Raw genomic sequence first — 19,764 nt, 5'->3', positions numbered from 1 at the left:
CTCAAACCCAATCAGACAGCAGTTGGTTACCTCCACAAATAGTCATGCCATTATTGCACCAGAAACGCATCTTGCCTGGCAGGTCAGTCATGTAGTTCATTGCTAGTTAAGACTATTGATGACTCCTCTCCCCTAGAAGCCTGCATAGAACTTCTTTTATCTTTTCTTTTTCTCTCTTTCTTTTTTTCAAGGCAAGCCCAACACACTGGCCTTTGTTTTTATGTGAGAGAGTGAGAGCAAGTGATATAGAGAGATAGAGAAAGAGAGAGAGAGTTGGTGCGCCAGGGCCTCCAGCCACTGTAACCGAACTCCAGATGTGTGTGCCACTTTGTACGCATGTGCAACCTTGCATGCTTGCATCACCTTGTGTGTCTGGCTTAAGTGGGACCTGGGGAGTTGAACATGGGTCCTTAGTCTTCACAGGCAAACACCTTAACCACTAAGCCATCTCTCCAGCCCCTGCATAGCTCTTTTAATCACTATGTGATAGCTAGCCAGCAGGGAAGAGGTACCACGTTTTCTTTATCAATTCTTCTATTGTTGTGCACCTAAGTTGGTTCCGTCACTTAGCATTGAGAGCAGCAGTTAGTAGACTTTTTTGTTTTTCGTGGTAGGGTCTCACTGTATCCCAGGCTGACCTGGAATTTCCTCTCTATTCTTAGGGTGACCTCGAACTCACAGCGATCCTCCTACCTCCACCTCCTGAGTGCTGGAATTAAAGGCATACGCCACCATGCCTGGCTCTAGTAGACTTCTTTAATGACTATACTCTCCACACAACATGTGGATGCATAAAAGTCTTCTTGCATTACTGACTTACAAAATATCTTGACTACTCTCTCCAACATATTTTTTCCCCAGTCAGTTTTAGAAACTGTTATAAAATGACATGATTTTTTTTGGAACTGCACTAAAATTATAAACTACTTAATAAGATTCATACACTTAAAGATGTTTAATATTTTAAACTAGGAGCATAACATCTATATTAATTCCTGACCTTTTTTTGCTGTTAAAATTTTCTTCATCGAAATTTTTCAGCATACTTAAAGTTTAAGGCAATCAATGTACTTAGATCTAAAAATGAGCCTCATTTAAAAAAAAAAAAAAAAAAAGAAACCAGGGTTGGAGAGATGGCTTAGTGGTGAAGGTGATTGCCTGTGAAGCCCAAGAACGCATGTTCAGATCTCCAGGTTCCACATAGCCAGACACAAAGTGATGCAAGCATGCAATGCCGCACATGTGCACAAGGGGGCGCACGCATCTGGAGTGCCTTAACAGTGGCTGTAAGGCCCTGGTGTGCCCATTCTCTCTCTCTCTAAAACAAAATAATAAAGTTATAAAAACAAGAAACCATTCATTGTCTGCTGTTTCTCTCATCTGTGTAAACAGTATTCTGTTCTTGTGTCTTTATTATTTACATAAGCTTTACAGAAATTATCTGGGGATCTCAATGACTTGATGGGAGTTCAATTGATCCATACTTATTTTGCCGGTATATCTAGGTAGCTCAACAAAAAGATGAAGCTTACAAAAAAAGAGTCTCGTGTTGTAGTGACTAATTAGGCCTTGGTAAGCCACTGTGTCTTAGTCATGCAAAACAACCACAGAGATGAATAAGAATGAGTCTGCAGGGAAGGCTTCCTTCCCAGGGAAGGATGACGCATCACATGTGACCTTGCACTGTGCTTGCTGCTCAGAGAGAGGACTGTGGCTGCTAAGCAACCAGAACTTTCCTCCGACTTCAGGGGTACCAGGAGCATGACACGCTCAGGTGACGCAGCCTGATCTCTTGTAGGGTGAGTGCATGCACTAGAAGTCACTCATTGTCCAGCATACAGGAAAGCAAACATTAGCATTACCTGGACTTGACTTCACACTATGCACCATGGAGAAATACTGGATCTTTCTAGAATATGTGGTGTTTACAAAAAAAAAAAAAAAAAAAAAAAAATCTAACAACCAGTAACGGAGATAGCAACATTCCAAATCAGAGGGACTTGTTTGTGAGGAAAGAAAAAAAGAAAGGAAGAGGAGGAGGAGAGATATATTAGTTACTTTCTCATTGCTGTGAACAAATACCTGACCAGAAGCAACTTAACAAAGGGAAGTGTTTATTTTACTTACAGTATTTTAAATATTCTATTTACTTATCTGAGAGAGGGAAAAAAATAGTTGGATGGGGAGAGAGAGAGAGAGAATGGGCATCCCAAGGCTTCTAGCCACCACAAACAAACTCCAGATGCATGTGCTACCTTGTGCATCTGGCTAGATATAGGTGCTGGGAAGTTGAACCTGGGTCCTTTGGCTTTGCTGGCAGTCATTTTAGCCACTAAGTCATCTCTCCAGCCTCTTAGTTGCATTTTTGAGGGGAAGTTTTATGGCCGGAAAGTCCTGGCAGGTCAGCTTGTCACATTGTGGTCAAGAAGCAGAGAGCAAACAGGAAGTGGGGCCTGCTTATAAAAAAAAAAGTTCAAGCTGGCTGTGGTGGTGCATGCCTTTAATCTCAGCACTCGGGAGGCAAGAGTTCAGGGCCAGCCTGAGACTACAGAGTGAATTCCAGGTCAGCCTGGGTTAGAGTGAGACCCTACCTTGAAAAAACAAACAAAAAGTTCAAGGCCCATCTCCAGTGACTCTTCCTCCAGCAAGCCTCTCCCACCTTTTCAAATAATGCCATCGCAAGGGAGGCAAGTGTTCAAACCCACGTGCCTATGTGGTACATTTTTTTGTTTATCATTTATTTATTTGAGAGTGACAGACAGAGAGAGAAAGAGGGAGGGAGAGAGAGAGAAAGAGAATGGGCACGCCAGGGCTTCCAGCCACTGCAAATGAACTCCAGATGCGTGCGCCCCTTGTGCATCTGGCTAATGTGGGTCCTGGGGAATCAAGTCTTGAACCAGGGTCCTTAGGCTTCACAGGCAAGCACTTAACCGCTAAGCCATCTGTCCAGCCCTGTGGTACATTTTATGTACAAACCACAGGAAGGAAAAGGAGTCGACCTTGGTTCTGAGTTCCGGACACACTTAGGCGCGTGTGGAGGAAGCGAGGGACTGCATCTCAGGACAGCCACTGCTTTCCTGGCACACGGGAGGGCTGCCTGCACATGCAAGCTCAATGAAAGCTCAGTGAAAGCGAGGAAGAAGGGAGGGAGTCGGAAGACATGGTAAGCCCACTGGCGCATGGCTTCTGTGGCTGGTTCCTCCTGTCTACCGTGATGCGTTCCCTCCACTTGGGCAGGCTCAAGGAGAGAGGCTCTCCCAGAACAAATTCCCACAACCAGATAACAGTGCAGAACTTCAGGGGCCAGTACTGAATAGAACGCGGAGACGTGGTCACCTGATCAACAGGCCTGAAGCAATCAGTTTTCATCCAAGAATGCAAGGCTAGTTTATAGTCAGGCCAGCAACAGAATCCAACTAGATACCCTTTCCACTCTCACACCAATCAGCGTTTGGCACTTCCGCGGTTACTGCTCTGGCCAAGAGACCACACTGATACTGCAGTTTGCAAAACAGCTAAGAAAATCCAAGGATGAACCACAAAAAATGCCCCCCAGCATGAGCTCCGCTCAGAGTGCTCAAAATATACGCCTAGTCACAAAAATATTGCTGAATAGTAAATATTGCTTTGAAATCATGCCTGTTGTACTTGCCTATGTATTATAAAATGAGAAGCAGGGCTGGAGAGATGACTTAATGGTCAGGGCACTTGCCTGCAAAGCCAAAGGACCCAGGTTCGATTCCCCAGGACCCACGTGAGCCACATGCGCAAGGTGGCTCATGTGTCTTTTGGAATTTGCTTGCCATGACTGAAGGCCCTGGCATGCCCATTTTCTCTCTCTCTCTAGCTGCCTCTTTCTGTCTCTCAAATAAAATAAAATATCAAAGTGAGAAGCAGATCTTATCACACTGTCCAGTGTGGTTTATATCATGACCCCAGGAAAGCCAGCACATGCATGTACATTTGTACACATGTACGGGAAATAAGTTTGCAACGTGAGAAGAAAGAAAAAAGATGCTCAAACTGGTATGAAACCAGTGCGTCCACCTCAGAGGAAAGCCCTCCACCCCCCACTGCTGTGTGCGCAGAGGACATTCCCTCACTCCCTGTGCATCTTTCTTTTCAGCTAACAACCAAAGTTTCACACAACTTCCTATAAGCTTCCTTCTGTTCTGCTTCCTGCCTCCCCTGTGGTGGCTGAGTAATACACCCCCACTTGTCATGGAGGCAACAGAGGGAAAAGCTCCTGTCTGCCGTAGGATTTGGGGTGCAAAGAGATGGCTGAGAGCCCAGATTTCTGTTTTGCCAGGCTTCAGGGATAATGCCATTCTTTTTTTTTTTTTTTTAATTTTTATTTATTTCTTTGAGAGCAACAGACACAGAGAGAAAGACAGATAGAAGGAGTGAGAGAGAATGGGCGCGCCAGGGCTTCCAGCCTCTGCAAACGAACTCCAGACGCGTGCGCCCCCTTGTGCATCTGGCTAACGTGGGACCTGGGGAACCGAGCCTCGAACCGGGGTCCTTAGGCTTCACAGGCAAGCGCTTAACCGCTACGCCATCTCTCCAGCCCCTAATGCCATTCTTTTCAAAAGGAAATCAGTCCCAAAGACATGGACGAACAGTGGAGGGAGGAAGCAAAGGGATCTGGAGCCACAGCATGTGTGAGGCCAGCTGGGCTTCTGCTCAGGCTGGGTACTAAGGAAGAAGAGAGGACATCGGTGTGAATGGTATTTCAGAGCATCCAGCCACACAGAGTGACCACCTCTCAAGCAAAAACAAGCAGGAGCGTGGAACGTTCTAGAGTTGAGCATCAGCGTGTATAAGCCGTGTGTGGGTTACAAGTTCTAGGAGAGCTGCAATAGCGTAAAACACGCCTGTTCAGATATGTTGAACATAGGCTCATTCTTAAAAATGACACTTTTTTGGAAAAATGCTTTGACCATGCAGGTGCGGGTGGCGCCAAACATTGCCTGGTGCACATGGCAGGGACGTGGTTAGTCGTGCTTCATAATAAGAGCTTCTGTTATGCATTTTGTGCTCAGCAGAGGAGACTATAGTTACTGTGCGGATACATAAAATCGCGGTCATAAAACGCTGCAAATTCGTTGTTCAGGAAGAGAAAGGAGAGTTGGGAGAGAAGATCGGTGTACTAAGTAGATCAGTAAGCAAATGAAAGTACTGTTCTAGAGCCTGTTCCCCAAGAGGGCAGAAAACTTCAAGACGTGTGTGCTTGGTTGAAATGACTCTGGACCATCTTTTTGGTTGGATTTCTTCATTCTGGCTTGCCCCGTCTGCTTTCTTGAGAACTTGGCTCACTTTGTCCAGTGCTCTCCCTTTGCTGTGCAATGAGTTTGTTAGTTTATTAATCCTGCCTCTTCTCTTTAGCCCACCTTCACCCTCATATGTATTAGAGCCTTCTAGAATCGTCTTTATTGCTTTCCATAGAGTTTTGTTGGGTTGTTTTATGCCACGGGTGTCCTTTTATCTTCAGTTCAATCTGAATAATGTCCCCACAAGTGGCAAGCTTGTTCCCTCCCTCTAAATCCCTTTGCATCTTTCTTTCTTTCTTTCTTGCTTTTTTTTCTGAGATAGGGTTTCAGTCTAGCCCAGGCTGATCTGGAATTCACTCTGTATTCTCAGGGTGGCCTTGAACTCACGGTGATCCTCCTACTTCTGTCTCCTGAGTGCTGGGATTAAAGGCGTGCGCCACCACACCCCGGGCTCCCTTTACATTTTTCTTTGTCATTGATATCCTTAAATTTCACCACAGTGGGCCAAGATAGGGGACTCATCTTCTCACGCAGGCTCTTAGGTATTTGCCACCACAGCCTCGAATCTTCCCAGACCTTTGGGTATTCTATTTTTTGTTATTCGTTTTATAAAGCAGAATGATGTTTATAGCACTATCATCTCTGCTTCTCGTTCATTTTCCAAGTTTTGCTTTCCTTCCTATCAGTTTTGGGTTACCTTCTGAGAGTCCTTCCCCTTGGCGTTCCTCAGCTCAGGCAGTCACCCATGAAGTTCCTGGTTACTGCGCTGGTTTCACATACAGCACCACCAGTTGGCCCTTGGCTTTGATCTCTGGTTTCCATTTATGCCACCAGGGCCATATTGTAGGTTACCCGGACTCCTGACCCCTGCCAACTTCTCTGCTATTGACCCACTAACCGGGCAGGTATAGAGCAGCTGCTGTTTCCTGCTTTGAACAGGCAACATGAATGAGAAATCGGCATTGTCCCATAAACCCTCTCTCTTCTTAGTCCCCTCTAGTTTTGGGTTAATGGTCCATCATCCGCAGCAAACACCATTCACCATATCAAGGTTCCCTGTGGCTTTATATCATTTGGTGAGATCTGTTCACCTCATTTTAATGTCTCCGATGTTTCTAGGGCTGAGTTGGAGGAAAAATGGAAGGGTGTGTTTACATGTAACTTTGGGAGGAAAATTAGTTAATGGTTGTGCCAGTTGGAATGGATGTTCCTCAATAGATACAGCAGATTTGTTTGTTTTTTGTGTTTTAGGGGGTGGGAGCAGAATTGGCATGCCAGGGCCTCAGCCACTGAAATTGAACTCCAGGTGCTTGCGCCACCTAGTGGTCATGTGTGACCTTGCACTTGTCTCACCCTTGTGCATCTGGCTAAGGTGGGATCTGGAGGGTTGAACATGGGTCCTTCGGCTTTGCAGGCAAGCGTCTTAATAGCTAAGCCATCCCTCCAACCCAAGATACTGGAGTTTTATTCAAGCTTGTAATTTAGATCTCCAGCCGCTTGGAGGTGTCACTGTGGGTAGATCCTAGGGTCCAGCCCCAAGGTGTGTTTGGGGGTGGATCTGTTTCCAGACAAAAGACATTCAGAGAGCTTGAGCTCTGCCTGGGACTCTTGGAGTGTGCTTGCTTGTGGTGGTGGTGGTGGTATTTCTCCCTGGGTGGACCTGTGAAGTGGGCCAGCTTCTTCTGCCATTATAGAAATTCCTCTCTATCTGTAAGTTTCAATAAATCCCTTTCTCCATAACTGTGCCTGGTTGAGAAGTTCATCTCAGCAACATGAGGATGACTGTGACAATAGATATTTCCAGAAACTAGATTTTTAGGAATATCAAATTAGAATACTTTTTGTGGCAAAAAAATCCTTATTTAAAAATATAGATTCTTTATCTTGTTTATACTAAAAAGAACCCTAGGGATTTGGAGAGATGGTTTAGCAGTTAAGGTGCATACCTGTGAAGCCTAAGAACTCATGTTCGAATCTCCAGGTCCCGTGTAAGCCACATGCACAGTGACACAAGTGGGCAATGTCAGTTGTGCACATGAGGGTGCATCTGTCCGGAGTTCGTTCATATCAGCTGAAGGCCCTAGTATGCCCATTCTCTCTCTCTCTCTCTCTCTCTCTCTCTCTCTCTCTTTCTCAAAATAAATTTTAAGAAAAGCGCACAAGGGAGCTGGCCTCAGAGGAGAGTAAGACCCAGTCTTAAGAGGAAAAGATAGCAGAGCAAGGAGACAGGGAACTCCTCCGTGCTACCCCTGATATTCCTTGAACATTGATGGTCCCTTATTAGAATAGTGACTCCCAAGAGCTCTGGAGTGCACAAATGTCACATCCGCCCACCTCCGTCCAGTCCTCTCTGTACAGCTCCTTATGCTGTAAAGACATAAATGCTTCTTCTGTGCCTAGTTTCTCATTCTGAGGATCAAATGCAATCGCACATGTATTCACCACTGCACCTTTGTTTGCTTATTCCTCAGAATCAACCTACCGACATCAAGCAACCATCGATGACGAAGCGGTTTCCATGGAGATCCTAGACACAGCGGGTCAGGTGAATAGGAGCTCAGCTAAACATCTTCTGCATCAAATAAGGGAGGGACATGCATAATGTGAACAAAGCAAAGATATTTTCCTGCAACCAGTGTTTTATAGACTGCTACATGCTGCAAATGGGATTTGAGAGCGTGTTATGATAATCGTGTAGCATCTAGATTAGATTCTCCCACTCCTATTTTCCAGTATGGCAAGATATTTCTTATAAAGAGGTTTCCATGGCCAAATGCAAGTTAAACTTAAATGTGTTTTTGCTGAAAAGACAACTAATATACTCATACATGGTGCACCTTCAGCAGAGGGATTTAGCCCACATAGCACTCCAAGTTCCTGTGACCACATACACGTTCATTCACCTCCAGATGGCATTTGTCGCTAATTTTCTGGGACATCATCCAGATTGATATGATGAAAGGGCTCGAACTCTAGTTTCCAAATGTCAAAAGAGCCATAAGAGTGGTGTTGTATCAATGGCACTGTATCAATATACTGTGATTCCCATGAAGACTTGGATTGAAGTGTTGAATCCAGTCAACATTCCTGAAATTAACTGCCTACTTCTCATTACTCCTTCACTGAACACTGGTATGAGCCTCCAGAAGCCACCTGAACCTGTGAAGTAATGCAGTTTTCCTTCCCTTTCTTCTTTCTTTCGTCTTTCTCTTCTCTTCTCCTCCCCTCGCTCTGTCCATCCCTCCCTTCTTATTCCCCGCTTCTTACTCCCCCACCTCTCTATTTCTTTTGATATTTTCTTACCACGTATCCCAAGCTGACCTTAGACTTGAGATCCTGTTACTTCTGTCTCTCAAGGGCTGGGTTTACAAGTATAGACTACCACATACAGCCAGCCTTGCTTTTTCAAACCAGGCATGCTAGCTTTTGGTGGAGGAGTAATCACCCCTTGAAAATCAATGCCACAGAGTTCCCATTACTGGTTGTACTGTGTAACATAACTACAGCATTAATGTGGGGGCAGCCAAACTCTCAGCTTAAAATAGCAAGGCATCTCCTAAGCCTTGGCCCTAATTCTGACATCTAAAAAGCAGAGTAAGGACTACTTGTCTTAGAAATGCATTAGTTCCTTAATTGTGGCAAAAGAAAATGCCAAGGATGGGGCTGGAGAGATGGCTCAGCAGTTAAAGTGGTTGCCTGAAAAGCCTAATAATATGGGTTTGATTCCCCAGTACCTACGTAAAGCCAGATGCACAGAGTGGCTGGAGGCCATGGTTAGCCTATTCTCTCTGTCTCTCTTCTATCTCTCTGTGCTTGCTAATAAATAAGTAAAAGTGCTTCAGGTGATATGCTCAACCAAGCCTATCATTTGGGTGTAGTGCTTGTGATTATCGAATGGTTGATATGGCAAGAAAAATTAAGTGCAGAAATGTAAAGTCTGTGAAGCTAGAAACATTTCAGTTCCCCCAAGAATCCTTTATGTGAGTAGGTAACTTTCCAGACTAATTGAGAAGGTAAGCTTGTCAGGCGGGTCACGAGGATGACCTTTGATGACGAGAGCTAGGAAGAACCGTTATGAAGGCATCACTCCAGCATGTAGCAGGGTTTAGAGCTTGGGATGAGCTGCAACTTTCCTGAGTGCCGTTTTCCTTTGCCCACAGGAAGACGCCATCCAGAGGGAAGGGCACATGCGATGGGGGGAAGGGTTTGTGCTGGTCTACGACATCACTGACCGGGGGAGTTTTGAGGAGGTGCTGCCCCTGAAGACCATCTTGGACGAGGTGAAAAAGCCCAAGAACGTCACTCTCATCTTGGTGGGTAACAAAGCCGACTTGGACCACTCTAGACAAGTGAGCACCGAGGAAGGGGAGAGGCTGGCTTCTGAACTGGCCTGCGCTTTTTACGAGTGTTCGGCCTGCACAGGGGAGGGGAACATCACCGAGATCTTCCACGAGTTGTGTCGGGAAGTCCGCCGCCGGAGGGTGGTGCAGGGCAAGACCAGGCGACGCAGCTCCACCACCCATGTCAAGCAGGCCATCAACAAGATGCTCACCAAAATCAGTAGCTAGGCAGCCACCCGCCGGAGCCACTGGGCAATTGGAGATTCGCTTTGGCTTCTCCTCCTCTTCTCCTTCGCAGACGTCGTCTTCTTTATGGCCCTTTCAAAACTGAAGTCAAATGTTCTCCTCCTAATTCTTGACTCTGGGAGATTATCCGGGTTTCTCATCCTTCCCACAGGACGTTTTAGAGCATCCTGTGCACTTTCGGCAGCTCACAGTGTCTCCTTCGCCTGCCTGTCCAGGATCCACGTGGAGGTGGTGTGAAGATTCTGTCATGGCCAGGTTCCTGTTAAGCTACCTTAGGCATCTCTACCTTGCTTAAATATGTCAGTCTTTCCAATAGCATTGTAAGTTTTGTTTTTTTTTTTTTGTCAAAGCCTACAAATCCTCCCCATAAATGTCTTAAGATTTTTTTTTTTTCTATTTTTGGTAAGAACACAAGAAAGATAGCCTAGGATTTGAGCAAGAAAAAAAAAAAAAAACCTGCAGTCCCTGTTTGTAGTGAAAGTTTTTCAGAATTATCTTAAATCATGTAGTTTTTTAAAAATTGTTTATTTGTCTTTAAATTGAAATGGTCTCTCACTCAAACTTTTAAATATCACAGTTCATTTCAGTTTGAGTTAGTACTTTCAATGATATGTTTGCAATTACATTTTTCTTGGCTCAGGCAAGAGTTTAACTTTATCATAATTGAAGCATCGCGACCTGAATTCAAGCCTGACTACGGCTTTGTTCCCCCAAGTCAGGGTGGTAGAAAGCATCAGGGATGTTTACTCCAAGGCCTGACTTTATTGCCTGTTACTGGAGGACTTAGAATGACTCATTCATATGTCACTCCATTTATCACCTTAGCAGAGAGGTTAACAGTCCAAACAATCAGAAAGTTGGGAATCAAGCTTAATTACAGCCGTGCTGGGAAGCCAAGACTCTCTGTGCCGTGCCTAGTAAGATGGCCACCAGACTTCTTTCAACTTTTGGGTAAACTAATTCACTTGGGAGAATTCAGAGAAGAATGGATGATTAAAATTCATGATACCTGAATAAATGTGTATAAAATGGATTCTTGCTTTGTGTAAGTAAAGTCTATAGCTGATAAAATATGATTCTTTTTTCTGCCCCCATATATCAAGATTTGGGCACTTTATTCTTTTACATATGTATCTATTTATATGTATACACACACACACACACACATATATACATATATGTATATGTGTAAATTTGTAAGTGTTTGGAGGCTTTAATTCACCAATGTATTTAGACACTTTGGTGTAACTGACTTTATTTTTATTTTATGTGACTACAATAAAAGGCATAATTTTCAAGTCTGTCACACCCATGCAGTCTTTCTTATAATAACATGAAAAGTTAGAAAGTTTTGGAGAGAGTTGGGGATCAGTTCAATTGCGGAATTTAAAAGTCGGTGAACCTAATTTAACAAAAGAGAGAGAGATAGTTCCTCCTGATGATAATAGTGGCTACTTTTAGAGTATTTTGCTATTTTAGGCATTTTTATTTTCCCCCTAAATCCTCACAGTTACTCTAGGATACAGTAATACTGTGATCATAATTACAGAGATTAAAGAGCCACAAAGGAAAGAAAGTAATTTAACCAAGTCTATACTGGTATTAGAGGGCAGAGCCAGGATTTGGACTGGGAAGAGTCAGAGTCAGACGCCGTGGCCCACATTGTTACCCACTATGGGGTCCTTACCCTTGAACAATAGGAAGGAGAACATGCAGGCAAACAATTAAGAAAGATGCACCTCCTTTATCCTTCTAGCCATTCTCACTGCAAATGTTTATAGATGTGTCCAAAACATAACTTGACAATGTCCACTTTATGGTGTGTGACCCAAACCTTAAACACAGGACAACAACCCAGGAAAGAAAGCTGGTGAAAATACTCTCGGCAACAGAACTAGCAGGAAGTGAAAGTATGGAGACCTGAAAGGTGATGGTGATCGTGGTAACTTAGACGAGCGAAGTGGGTGGAAGGGAAATAGTAAACGAAGAATTGAAGGAATTTAAAGAGTCAAAAAGGAAAGGAGTGAGAAAAATGTTAACAAGTCATAGTCAAATAAGTAACTACCTATTAAAGGATGGAGTTCTAACTGGAAAGATGACTTAGGTATTTAAGGCACTTGCTTGCAAAGCCAGAGGACCCAGGTTTGATTCCCCAGTAACCACATAAAGCAAGATGCACAAAGAGGTGTAGGCAGCTGGAGTTCCTTTGCAGTGGCTAGAGGCCTTGGTGCACCCATTCTCTCTCTGCATTTGCCTCTCTCTCTCTCTCTCCCTCTCTCAAGTAAATAAATAAATAAAAATTTTAATGATGAGTTAAAAAATACAACTGTGATTCACTCCCAGGGGTGGCCAGGAAAACACGCTACAGGGAAAGGAAGCACAGAAAACTACTTTTGGGATTTGTCATCTTCCAGAGTGACAAAATACCTTTCACTCTTTAAGATCTCTGCTTAGGGCTGGAGAGATGGCTTAGCGGTTAAGCGCTTGCCTCTGAAGCCTAAGGACCCAGGTTCAAGGCTTGATTCCCCAGGACCCACGTTAGCCAGATGCACAAGGGGGCGCAGGCGTCTGGAGTTCGTTTGCAGTGGCTGGAAGCCGTGGCGCACCTATTCTCTCTCTCTCTCTCTATCTCTCTCTATCTCTCTCTGCCTCTCTCTGTGTGTCTGTCACTCCCAAATAAATAAATTAATTAATTAAATTTGAAAAAAAAAGATCTCTGCTTAGAAATTAAAAGAAAACTAAAGCTGGGTGTGGTGGCATACACCTTTAATCCCAGCACTCAGGAGGCAGAGTAGGTGGGTCACCATGAGTTTGAGGCCACCCTGAGACTACATAGTGAATTCCAGGTCGGCCTGGGCTAGAGTAAAATACTACCTCGAAATTTTTTTTTAAAAAAGGGGGAGAGGAATTAAGAAGACAGGGACATTCTTGAGTTAAAAGAAAAGAAAAGAAAACAACAAAAAACAACCCTGGGGGAGTTACATACACAGCCACCAAACCTAATAATTACCCAATACATGACGCAGACCCACGAACAACTGTAGAACCAGCCAGCAAGATTTAGGGAACAATATGTGGTCATACAATAACAATGATATTTACTCTTACATGTCAATATATGTAACAATGGTTGAATGACAATGAACAAAGCACTGTGTTTCCTAGTGAAGGGCAGAGCAGGTAAGTGCGATACTTGCACCAGCTTAATGCAAGGAGTGGATCTGGCCAGTGATCAAATTGAGCCTGGGGGTTTCTTTGAGCTGAGGGGAGAAAATCAGAATCTGAGGATCTCAGGGTGGAGTTCAGAACATGTGGCATCTGCCCATGGGTTCCTTTCGTTTGGGGCTGAATGTGGACAAATGCACGGTGAGAAGAAACCATGCAGGTTGGCGGAAGATCACAGAAGTGTTGTATGAACCACTTTGCCTGTCGTTGTGACCAAATGTCCAAGAAGAAGCTGACAACAGAAGTCACCTGTCGTGCCACGGAGGTGTGGTGGGAGGGCTCGCTCACATCTGGACAGTCAGGAAGCAAAGAAAAGACATGAGGCTGGCTCTAAGCTTTTTACTCAGTCTCGAACCCTGATCCATGGAGTTTTATCACACACATTCTGGAAAAGTCTCCCCCACCTCCAGTTTATTCTCTGGAAATGCCACCATGCACATCCATTCTAATGTCCTTGGCATTTCTCAAGTCAGTCAAGTTGACAATCAAAATTACCCATGTGGGGCTGGAGAGATGGCTTAGAGGTTAAGCACTTGCCTATGAAGCCTAAGGACCCTGGTTCGAGGCTCGATTCCCCAGGTCCCACATTAGCCAGATGCACAAGGGGGCGCATGCGTCTGGAATTCGTTTGCAGTGGCCGGAAGCCCTGGCGCGCCCATTCTCTCTCTCTCCCTCTATCTGTCTTTCTCTCTGTGTCTGTCACTCTCAAATAAATAAATAAATAATGGACAAAAAATATTTTAAAAAAAATTACCCATGAGTCGGGCATGGTGGCACACAACTTTAATTCCAGCACTAGGGAGGCAGAGGTAGGAGGATCACCGTGAGTTCAAGGCCATCCTGAGGCTACATAGTGAATTCCAGGTCAGCCTGGGCTAAAGTAAGACCCTACCTCAAAAACTAAAAACAAAATAAAACAAAAATTAACCATGACAAAAACTGTAGATCAAAGGGTTGGGCAAAGAGTTATATAGGACTTGAAATAGTTTGTGATGTCATCAGCCACACTGAAAAATAATATATAATATACAAATAATACATAGAGCGACAGGAAGCCACCGGACATTAGAAGGGTAATGTATAAAATATGTCAAAATTATCCCTGACCAATATGAATTTAATCAAGTCAAGCACTACAGAGTTTCAGATTGATCAAACTGAGTTCAAGTAACTGTGCTAGAAAAAAAAAAAATCAACACAATATATAGAGGTTTACAAGCAAGTCCTGTCCCCAATAATATTAAAAATTAGGATGGCTGGAATCTAGTCAAAAATTACTATGCACATAAAGAGCAAGGAAAATGTGCCCCATAAGTAGGATAAAAATCAATCAATAGAAACAAGGAAATTAAAATGGCTATTCTAAGGATGTTTTATATGCCCACAAAGGTAAAGAAAGATGTGAATATAATGAGGTCAGAAATGAAAAATATGTCAGGTTCAAATGTAATTTCTATCTGAAATGACAGTACACGTATATGATTAATATCAGAGTGGACCATGAAGAAAATCGATCTGCCATTGCAATGGTACAGCAATTGAAACTAAAACAAAGAGAAGAAGAAAGGCAAGATGGCTGCAACATGAGTGATCTCTGAGATAAAAATTAAGCAGTCTGAGCTGGGAGTGGTGGCCCACGCCTTTAATCCCAGCCTTCAGGAGGCAGAGTTAGGAGGATTGCCAGGAGTTTGAGGCCACCCTGAGACTACATAGTGAGTTCCAGGTCAGCCTGAACTAGAGTGAGACCCTACCTCGAAAAATTAAAAAATAATAATAATAAATTAATAAATAAATAAGCAATCTGGGCTGGAAAGATGCCTTAGTGGCTAAGGCATTTGCCTATGAAGCCAAAGGACCCAGGTTTGATTCCTCAGGACCCACATAAGCCAGATCCACAAGGTGGCACACACATCTGAAATGTGTTTACAGCAGCTAAAGGCCCTGGCATGCCCATTCTCTCTCTCTTACCCTCTTTCTCTCTCTCCCCATCAAATGAATAAAATAGAATTTAAAAAAGAATCGAGCAGTCTCACATGTATGATTAAAATCCCATAAATAGAGGAGATTGATGTTGGGTAAAAGATAATAATTGGAATATAATCACTGAAATAATTCCAAATTGTAAAATCCAAAAACTCAAAAGACAAGAGGAGTAAAGAAATACCAATAACATGGTCACTAAAACCAGATTCCTGAATGATAAAGAGAAAGTTTTTTTAAAAAAATTTATTAGCATTTTCCATGATTATAAAAAAAATCCCATGGTAATTCCCCCCCCCCCACTTTCCCCTTTGAAATTCCATTCTCCATCATATTACCTCCCCATCACAATCATTGTACTTACATATATACAATATCAACCTATTAAGTACCCTCCTCCCTTCCTTTCTCTTCCCTTTATGTCTCCTTTTTAACTTACTGGCCTCTGCTACTAAGTATTTTCATTCTCACGCAGAAGCCCAATCATTTGTAGCTAGGATCCACATATGAGAGAGAACATGTGGCGCTTGGCTTTCTGGGCCTGGGTTGCCTCACTTGTATAATCCTTTCCAGGTCCATCCATTTTTCTGCAAATTTCATAACTTCATTTTTCTTTACCACTGAGTAGAACTCCATTGTATAAATGTGCCACATCTTCATTATCCACTCATCTGTTGAGGGACATCTAGGCTGGTGCCATTTCCCAGCTATTATAAATTGAGAGCAATAAACATGGTTGAGCATGTACTTCTAAGGAAATGAGATGAGTCCTTTGGATATATGCCTAGGAGTGCTATAGCTGGGTCATATGGTAGATCAATCTTTAGCTGTTTTAGGAACCTCCACACTGATTTCCACAATGGCCCACCAGCAATGTAGAAGGGTTCCTCTTTTTCCACATCCCTCCAACAATTATGATCATTTGTTTTCACGATGGTGGCCAATCTGACAGGAGTGAGATGGAATCTCAATGTAGTTTTAATCTGCATTTCCCTGATGGCTAGTGATGTAGAACATTTTTTTAGATGCTTATATGCCATTTGTATTTCTTCCTTTGCGAATGCTCTATTTAGCTCCATAGCCCATTTTTTTGATTGGCTTGTTTGATTCCTTATTATTTAACTTTTTGAGTTCTTTGTATATCCTAGATATTAATCCTCTATCAGATATATAGCTGGTGAAGATTTATTCTGTAGGTTGCCTCTTTGCTTTTTTCACTGTGTCCTTTGCGGTGCAAAATCTTTGTAATTTCATGAGGTCCCAGTGGTCTGTGGTTTTATTGCCTGAGCAATTGGGGTTGTATTCAGAAAGCCTTTGCAAAGACCAATATGTTGAAGAGTTTCCCCTACTTTTTCCTCTAGCAGTTTCAGAGTTTCAGGTCTGATGTTAAGGTCTTTAATCCATTTGGACTTAATTCTTGTGCATGGCGAGAGAGAAGAATCTATTTTCATCCTTCTGCAGATATATATATCCAGTTTTGAAGGTAGCCAAGGAAGTAGGGAACACACAATCTACAGAGGAATAAGGTAAGAATGACGTGTTTCTATAGCTACGCAGATCAGAAGATCTTAGGGTGACACATTTCAATTACTGGAAGAAAGATAATGAACTTAGAATACTATTACAGGTAAAAATGTTTTATTACTCAATAAAGGAAATATAAAGAGCACCCCATGTGATAAAAGGATCAAAGAGAATTCACTACAAGCAGATTTACACTATCAGAAAAGCCAGAGGACATCTTAGGCAGCAGGAAATGATGTCATGTAGAAAATTAGATGGACAGAATAAACATCACTGGAAATACAGTCACTGTCCCCACCCAGCTTGACATGGAGAGGATGCTTATCCTAGTCAGGACTTGCTGGGAAGCCGATCAGATGCGCAAGCCTTCCTGAGAACTGTGTGAAATGTTCAACATCTCAGCATGGGTTTTCATTTGACGTCTTTTCCATCTTCATTAATATCATATCTTAAAATATGGTTTCATTTCCCCGGGCGTTGTGGTGCATGCCTTTAATCCCAGCACTCAGGAGGCAGAGGTAGGAGGATTACTGTGAGTTCGATGCCACCCTGAGAATACATAGTGAATTCCAGGTCAGCCTGAGCTGAGCTACCCTACCTCAAAAGAAAGAAAAAAAAAAGGGCTGGCGAGATGGCTTAGTGGTTAAGCGCTTGCCTGAGAAGCCTAAGGACCCTGGTTCCAGGCTCAATTCCCCAGGACCCACGTTAGCCAGATGCACAAGGGGTCGCATGCGTCTGGAGTTCGTTTGCAGTGGCTGGAGGCCCTGGCGCGCCCATTCTCTCTCTCTCTCTCTCTCTCTCTCTCTCTCTCTCTCTCTCTCTCTCTCTCCCCCCCCCCACCTGTCTTTCTCTCTGTGTCTGTCGCTCTCAAATAAACAAAAATAATAATAATAAAATTACATATATATATATAGTTTCATTTAAATTCTCTTTGTTTCTCTCCTATAAGAACATATGATTATTTTGTTGTAAATCCAAAACGAAATTTAATTTTTCCCCCTCTCTGAAAACAGCTTGAACTATTTGCCTGTATATGGCTGTGCATGTCTTATGTAAAAAGAAAACTTTTAAGCTTCTCTATGAAGGATAATTTTGTTGTTGTTGTTTTGTTTTGTTTTTTTTTCGAGGTAAGGCCTCACTCTAGTCCAGGCTGACTTAGAATTCACTATGCAGTCTCAGAGTAGCCTCGAACTCATGGTGATCCTCCTACCTCTGCCTCCCAAGAGCTGGGATTAAAGGCGTGCGCCACCACACCCGGCTCTATGAAGGATAATTTTTCAGGCAATGAGCAGGTTAACTCCTGATGAAATCGAGCCTCGAACCGGGGTCCTTAGGGCTTCACAGGCAAGCGCTTAACCGCTAAGCCATCTCTCCAGCCCATGTTAGGGAATTTTAAAAGAACATGGTCGATTAGACAAACACAGCTAACCAGCAGAGTTTTGGGTCACCTGGGAAAGGCAAGGAAAATCTGATTTTTTTTTTTTAATTTTTATTTATTTATTTGAGAGAGAGAGAGGAAGAAGCAGATAGAGAGAAAGACAATGGGCGTGCCAGGGCCTCTAGCCACTGCAAACAAACTCAAGATGCATACGCCCCCTTGTGCATCTGGCTTATGTGGGTCCTGGGGAATCGAACCGGGGTCCCTAGGCTTCCACAGGCAAACGCCTTAACCGCTAAGCCAGCTTCTCCAGCCCGGGAAGGAAAAGCTTTGGAGGTGTTTTGAGAAAGGAAGGATGCATGCATAAGCCATCGACCGGAAACATCTCAGTTGCTATGTCTCTTGGTGGCCGACATGGCCTTTGTGGTGAGTCTTCGTTGACACGTCAGTAAGGTTGGCCCTGCTGCAGCAGAAACTTCGGCCACAGGCCGCTCCCCCCACGAGTGCACTAACAGAGACCGCAGAGCTTCGAGAGAGCTGGCGTTATTAGCATATCATTTTATATTATAGTTTTCATGCCCTCCCTATGTGGGATTTTCTAGCGGATTTTTGGGGAGGAAATGCCCTAAAAGGGAAACCAGATCCACCATGATTTGGGAGAGGAAAACATGGTCACTTTACTGCCTCAATATGTCGCCTGCTGAGCCAATTCTCCCCCGACCGCTGGAGATGCGAATACTCATCTATTCACCCCGGATAGGTCACAGATGACAGAGCCAAACATGACTGATCCAAAACCAGATCCGGTGAACCAGTGAGTTTATTGGGGTTAATGGCAGAGCCGGGTGAGGAGTCCCAGGGGCAAGACAACCCCCAAAGCAGCCCTAACTGGAACTCTTATCCCACTGTGGATGATGACCACTCCATGGCCACTGAGTGGCGCTCACAGCCCCTTGGTCTTCTATGTCCCCCTGGGGACACAAAGTGGTGTATTTGTGCTTGCAGCTGGCACAGGGGCATCCCATGAGATCTCAGGTGAGTGTCTGTTGACCTTCTTCAGGACCTTCCTTTTACTGGCCAATGTTAACAGGCCCAATCACAAGACTTCATGATTATTCCCAACTGCTTTGGATAAAGATGGCCCTAGCTGCTTACTGCTTCCAATTCAGAGAAATTTGCTGTATGACACCACACGTCTCAATCCACACTGGGGGCTGGAGAGATGGCTTAGTGGTTAAGGCGCTTGTCTGCAAAGCCTAAGGTCCCAGGTTCAATTCCCCAGGACCCATGTAGGTCAAATGCCCAAGGTAGCACATGCATCTAGAGTTCTTTGCAGTGACTAGAGACCCTGGTGTGCCCATTCTCTCTCTCTCTCTCAAGTAAATAAATAAAATATTTGTAAAACATCCACAATGAAGAACCCCACTCTGTGCATCCTTCTCCCTCAAACAGGAAGCTTACTCCCATGTCTACTTAGATGGTTTTCTTTGTTTTGCTTTGCTGAATAAGCTTCCTTGGCTTTCAACTGAATTTCAACTTTGAGAATACCATCCTTAGGGTAATCATCCACTGTCTTCTCCTGCCGCTGGCTCTCTGAAAGATGCATAGCTTTGAGATTCAGTTCCTGTTTGTGCTCAGTGGCATCTGAAGTGAGAGGCAGTCAGGAACTCTGGCATTCCGGTTACACAAGCGCATCTTGCTTTCCTTGTATTGTCTATAGACCCTACCCCAGGCAAAAGAGAATGGGCCTAATCACCAGCACTTCCCAAGGAGACTTTCTTGAATTTATAGGCACTACTAT

The 19,764-nt window shown here is 43.7% G+C and overlaps 1 protein-coding gene across 1 annotated transcript in view; it reads left to right on the top strand.

The window, feature by feature from the left end:
* The window catches only part of Rerg (RAS like estrogen regulated growth inhibitor), a 151,316-nt gene extending 140,162 nt beyond the window's left edge, over positions 1-11,154 (top strand). Inside the window, exons 4-5 of the mRNA XM_045139494.1 lie at positions 7,742-7,815; positions 9,431-11,154. Of these exons, the coding sequence (XP_044995429.1) occupies positions 7,742-7,815; positions 9,431-9,838 (482 nt within the window). The 3' untranslated portion in view covers positions 9,839-11,154. The remainder of the gene's footprint in view (positions 1-7,741; positions 7,816-9,430) is intronic.
* Positions 11,155-19,764: the final 8,610 nt, after the last annotated feature.

The sequence above is a fragment of the Jaculus jaculus genome, chromosome 22, assembly GCF_020740685.1.
Source record: "Jaculus jaculus isolate mJacJac1 chromosome 22, mJacJac1.mat.Y.cur, whole genome shotgun sequence".
NCBI classification, from domain to species: Eukaryota; Metazoa; Chordata; class Mammalia; order Rodentia; family Dipodidae; genus Jaculus; species Jaculus jaculus.
This window is presented reverse-complemented; position numbering and strand designations above follow the sequence as displayed.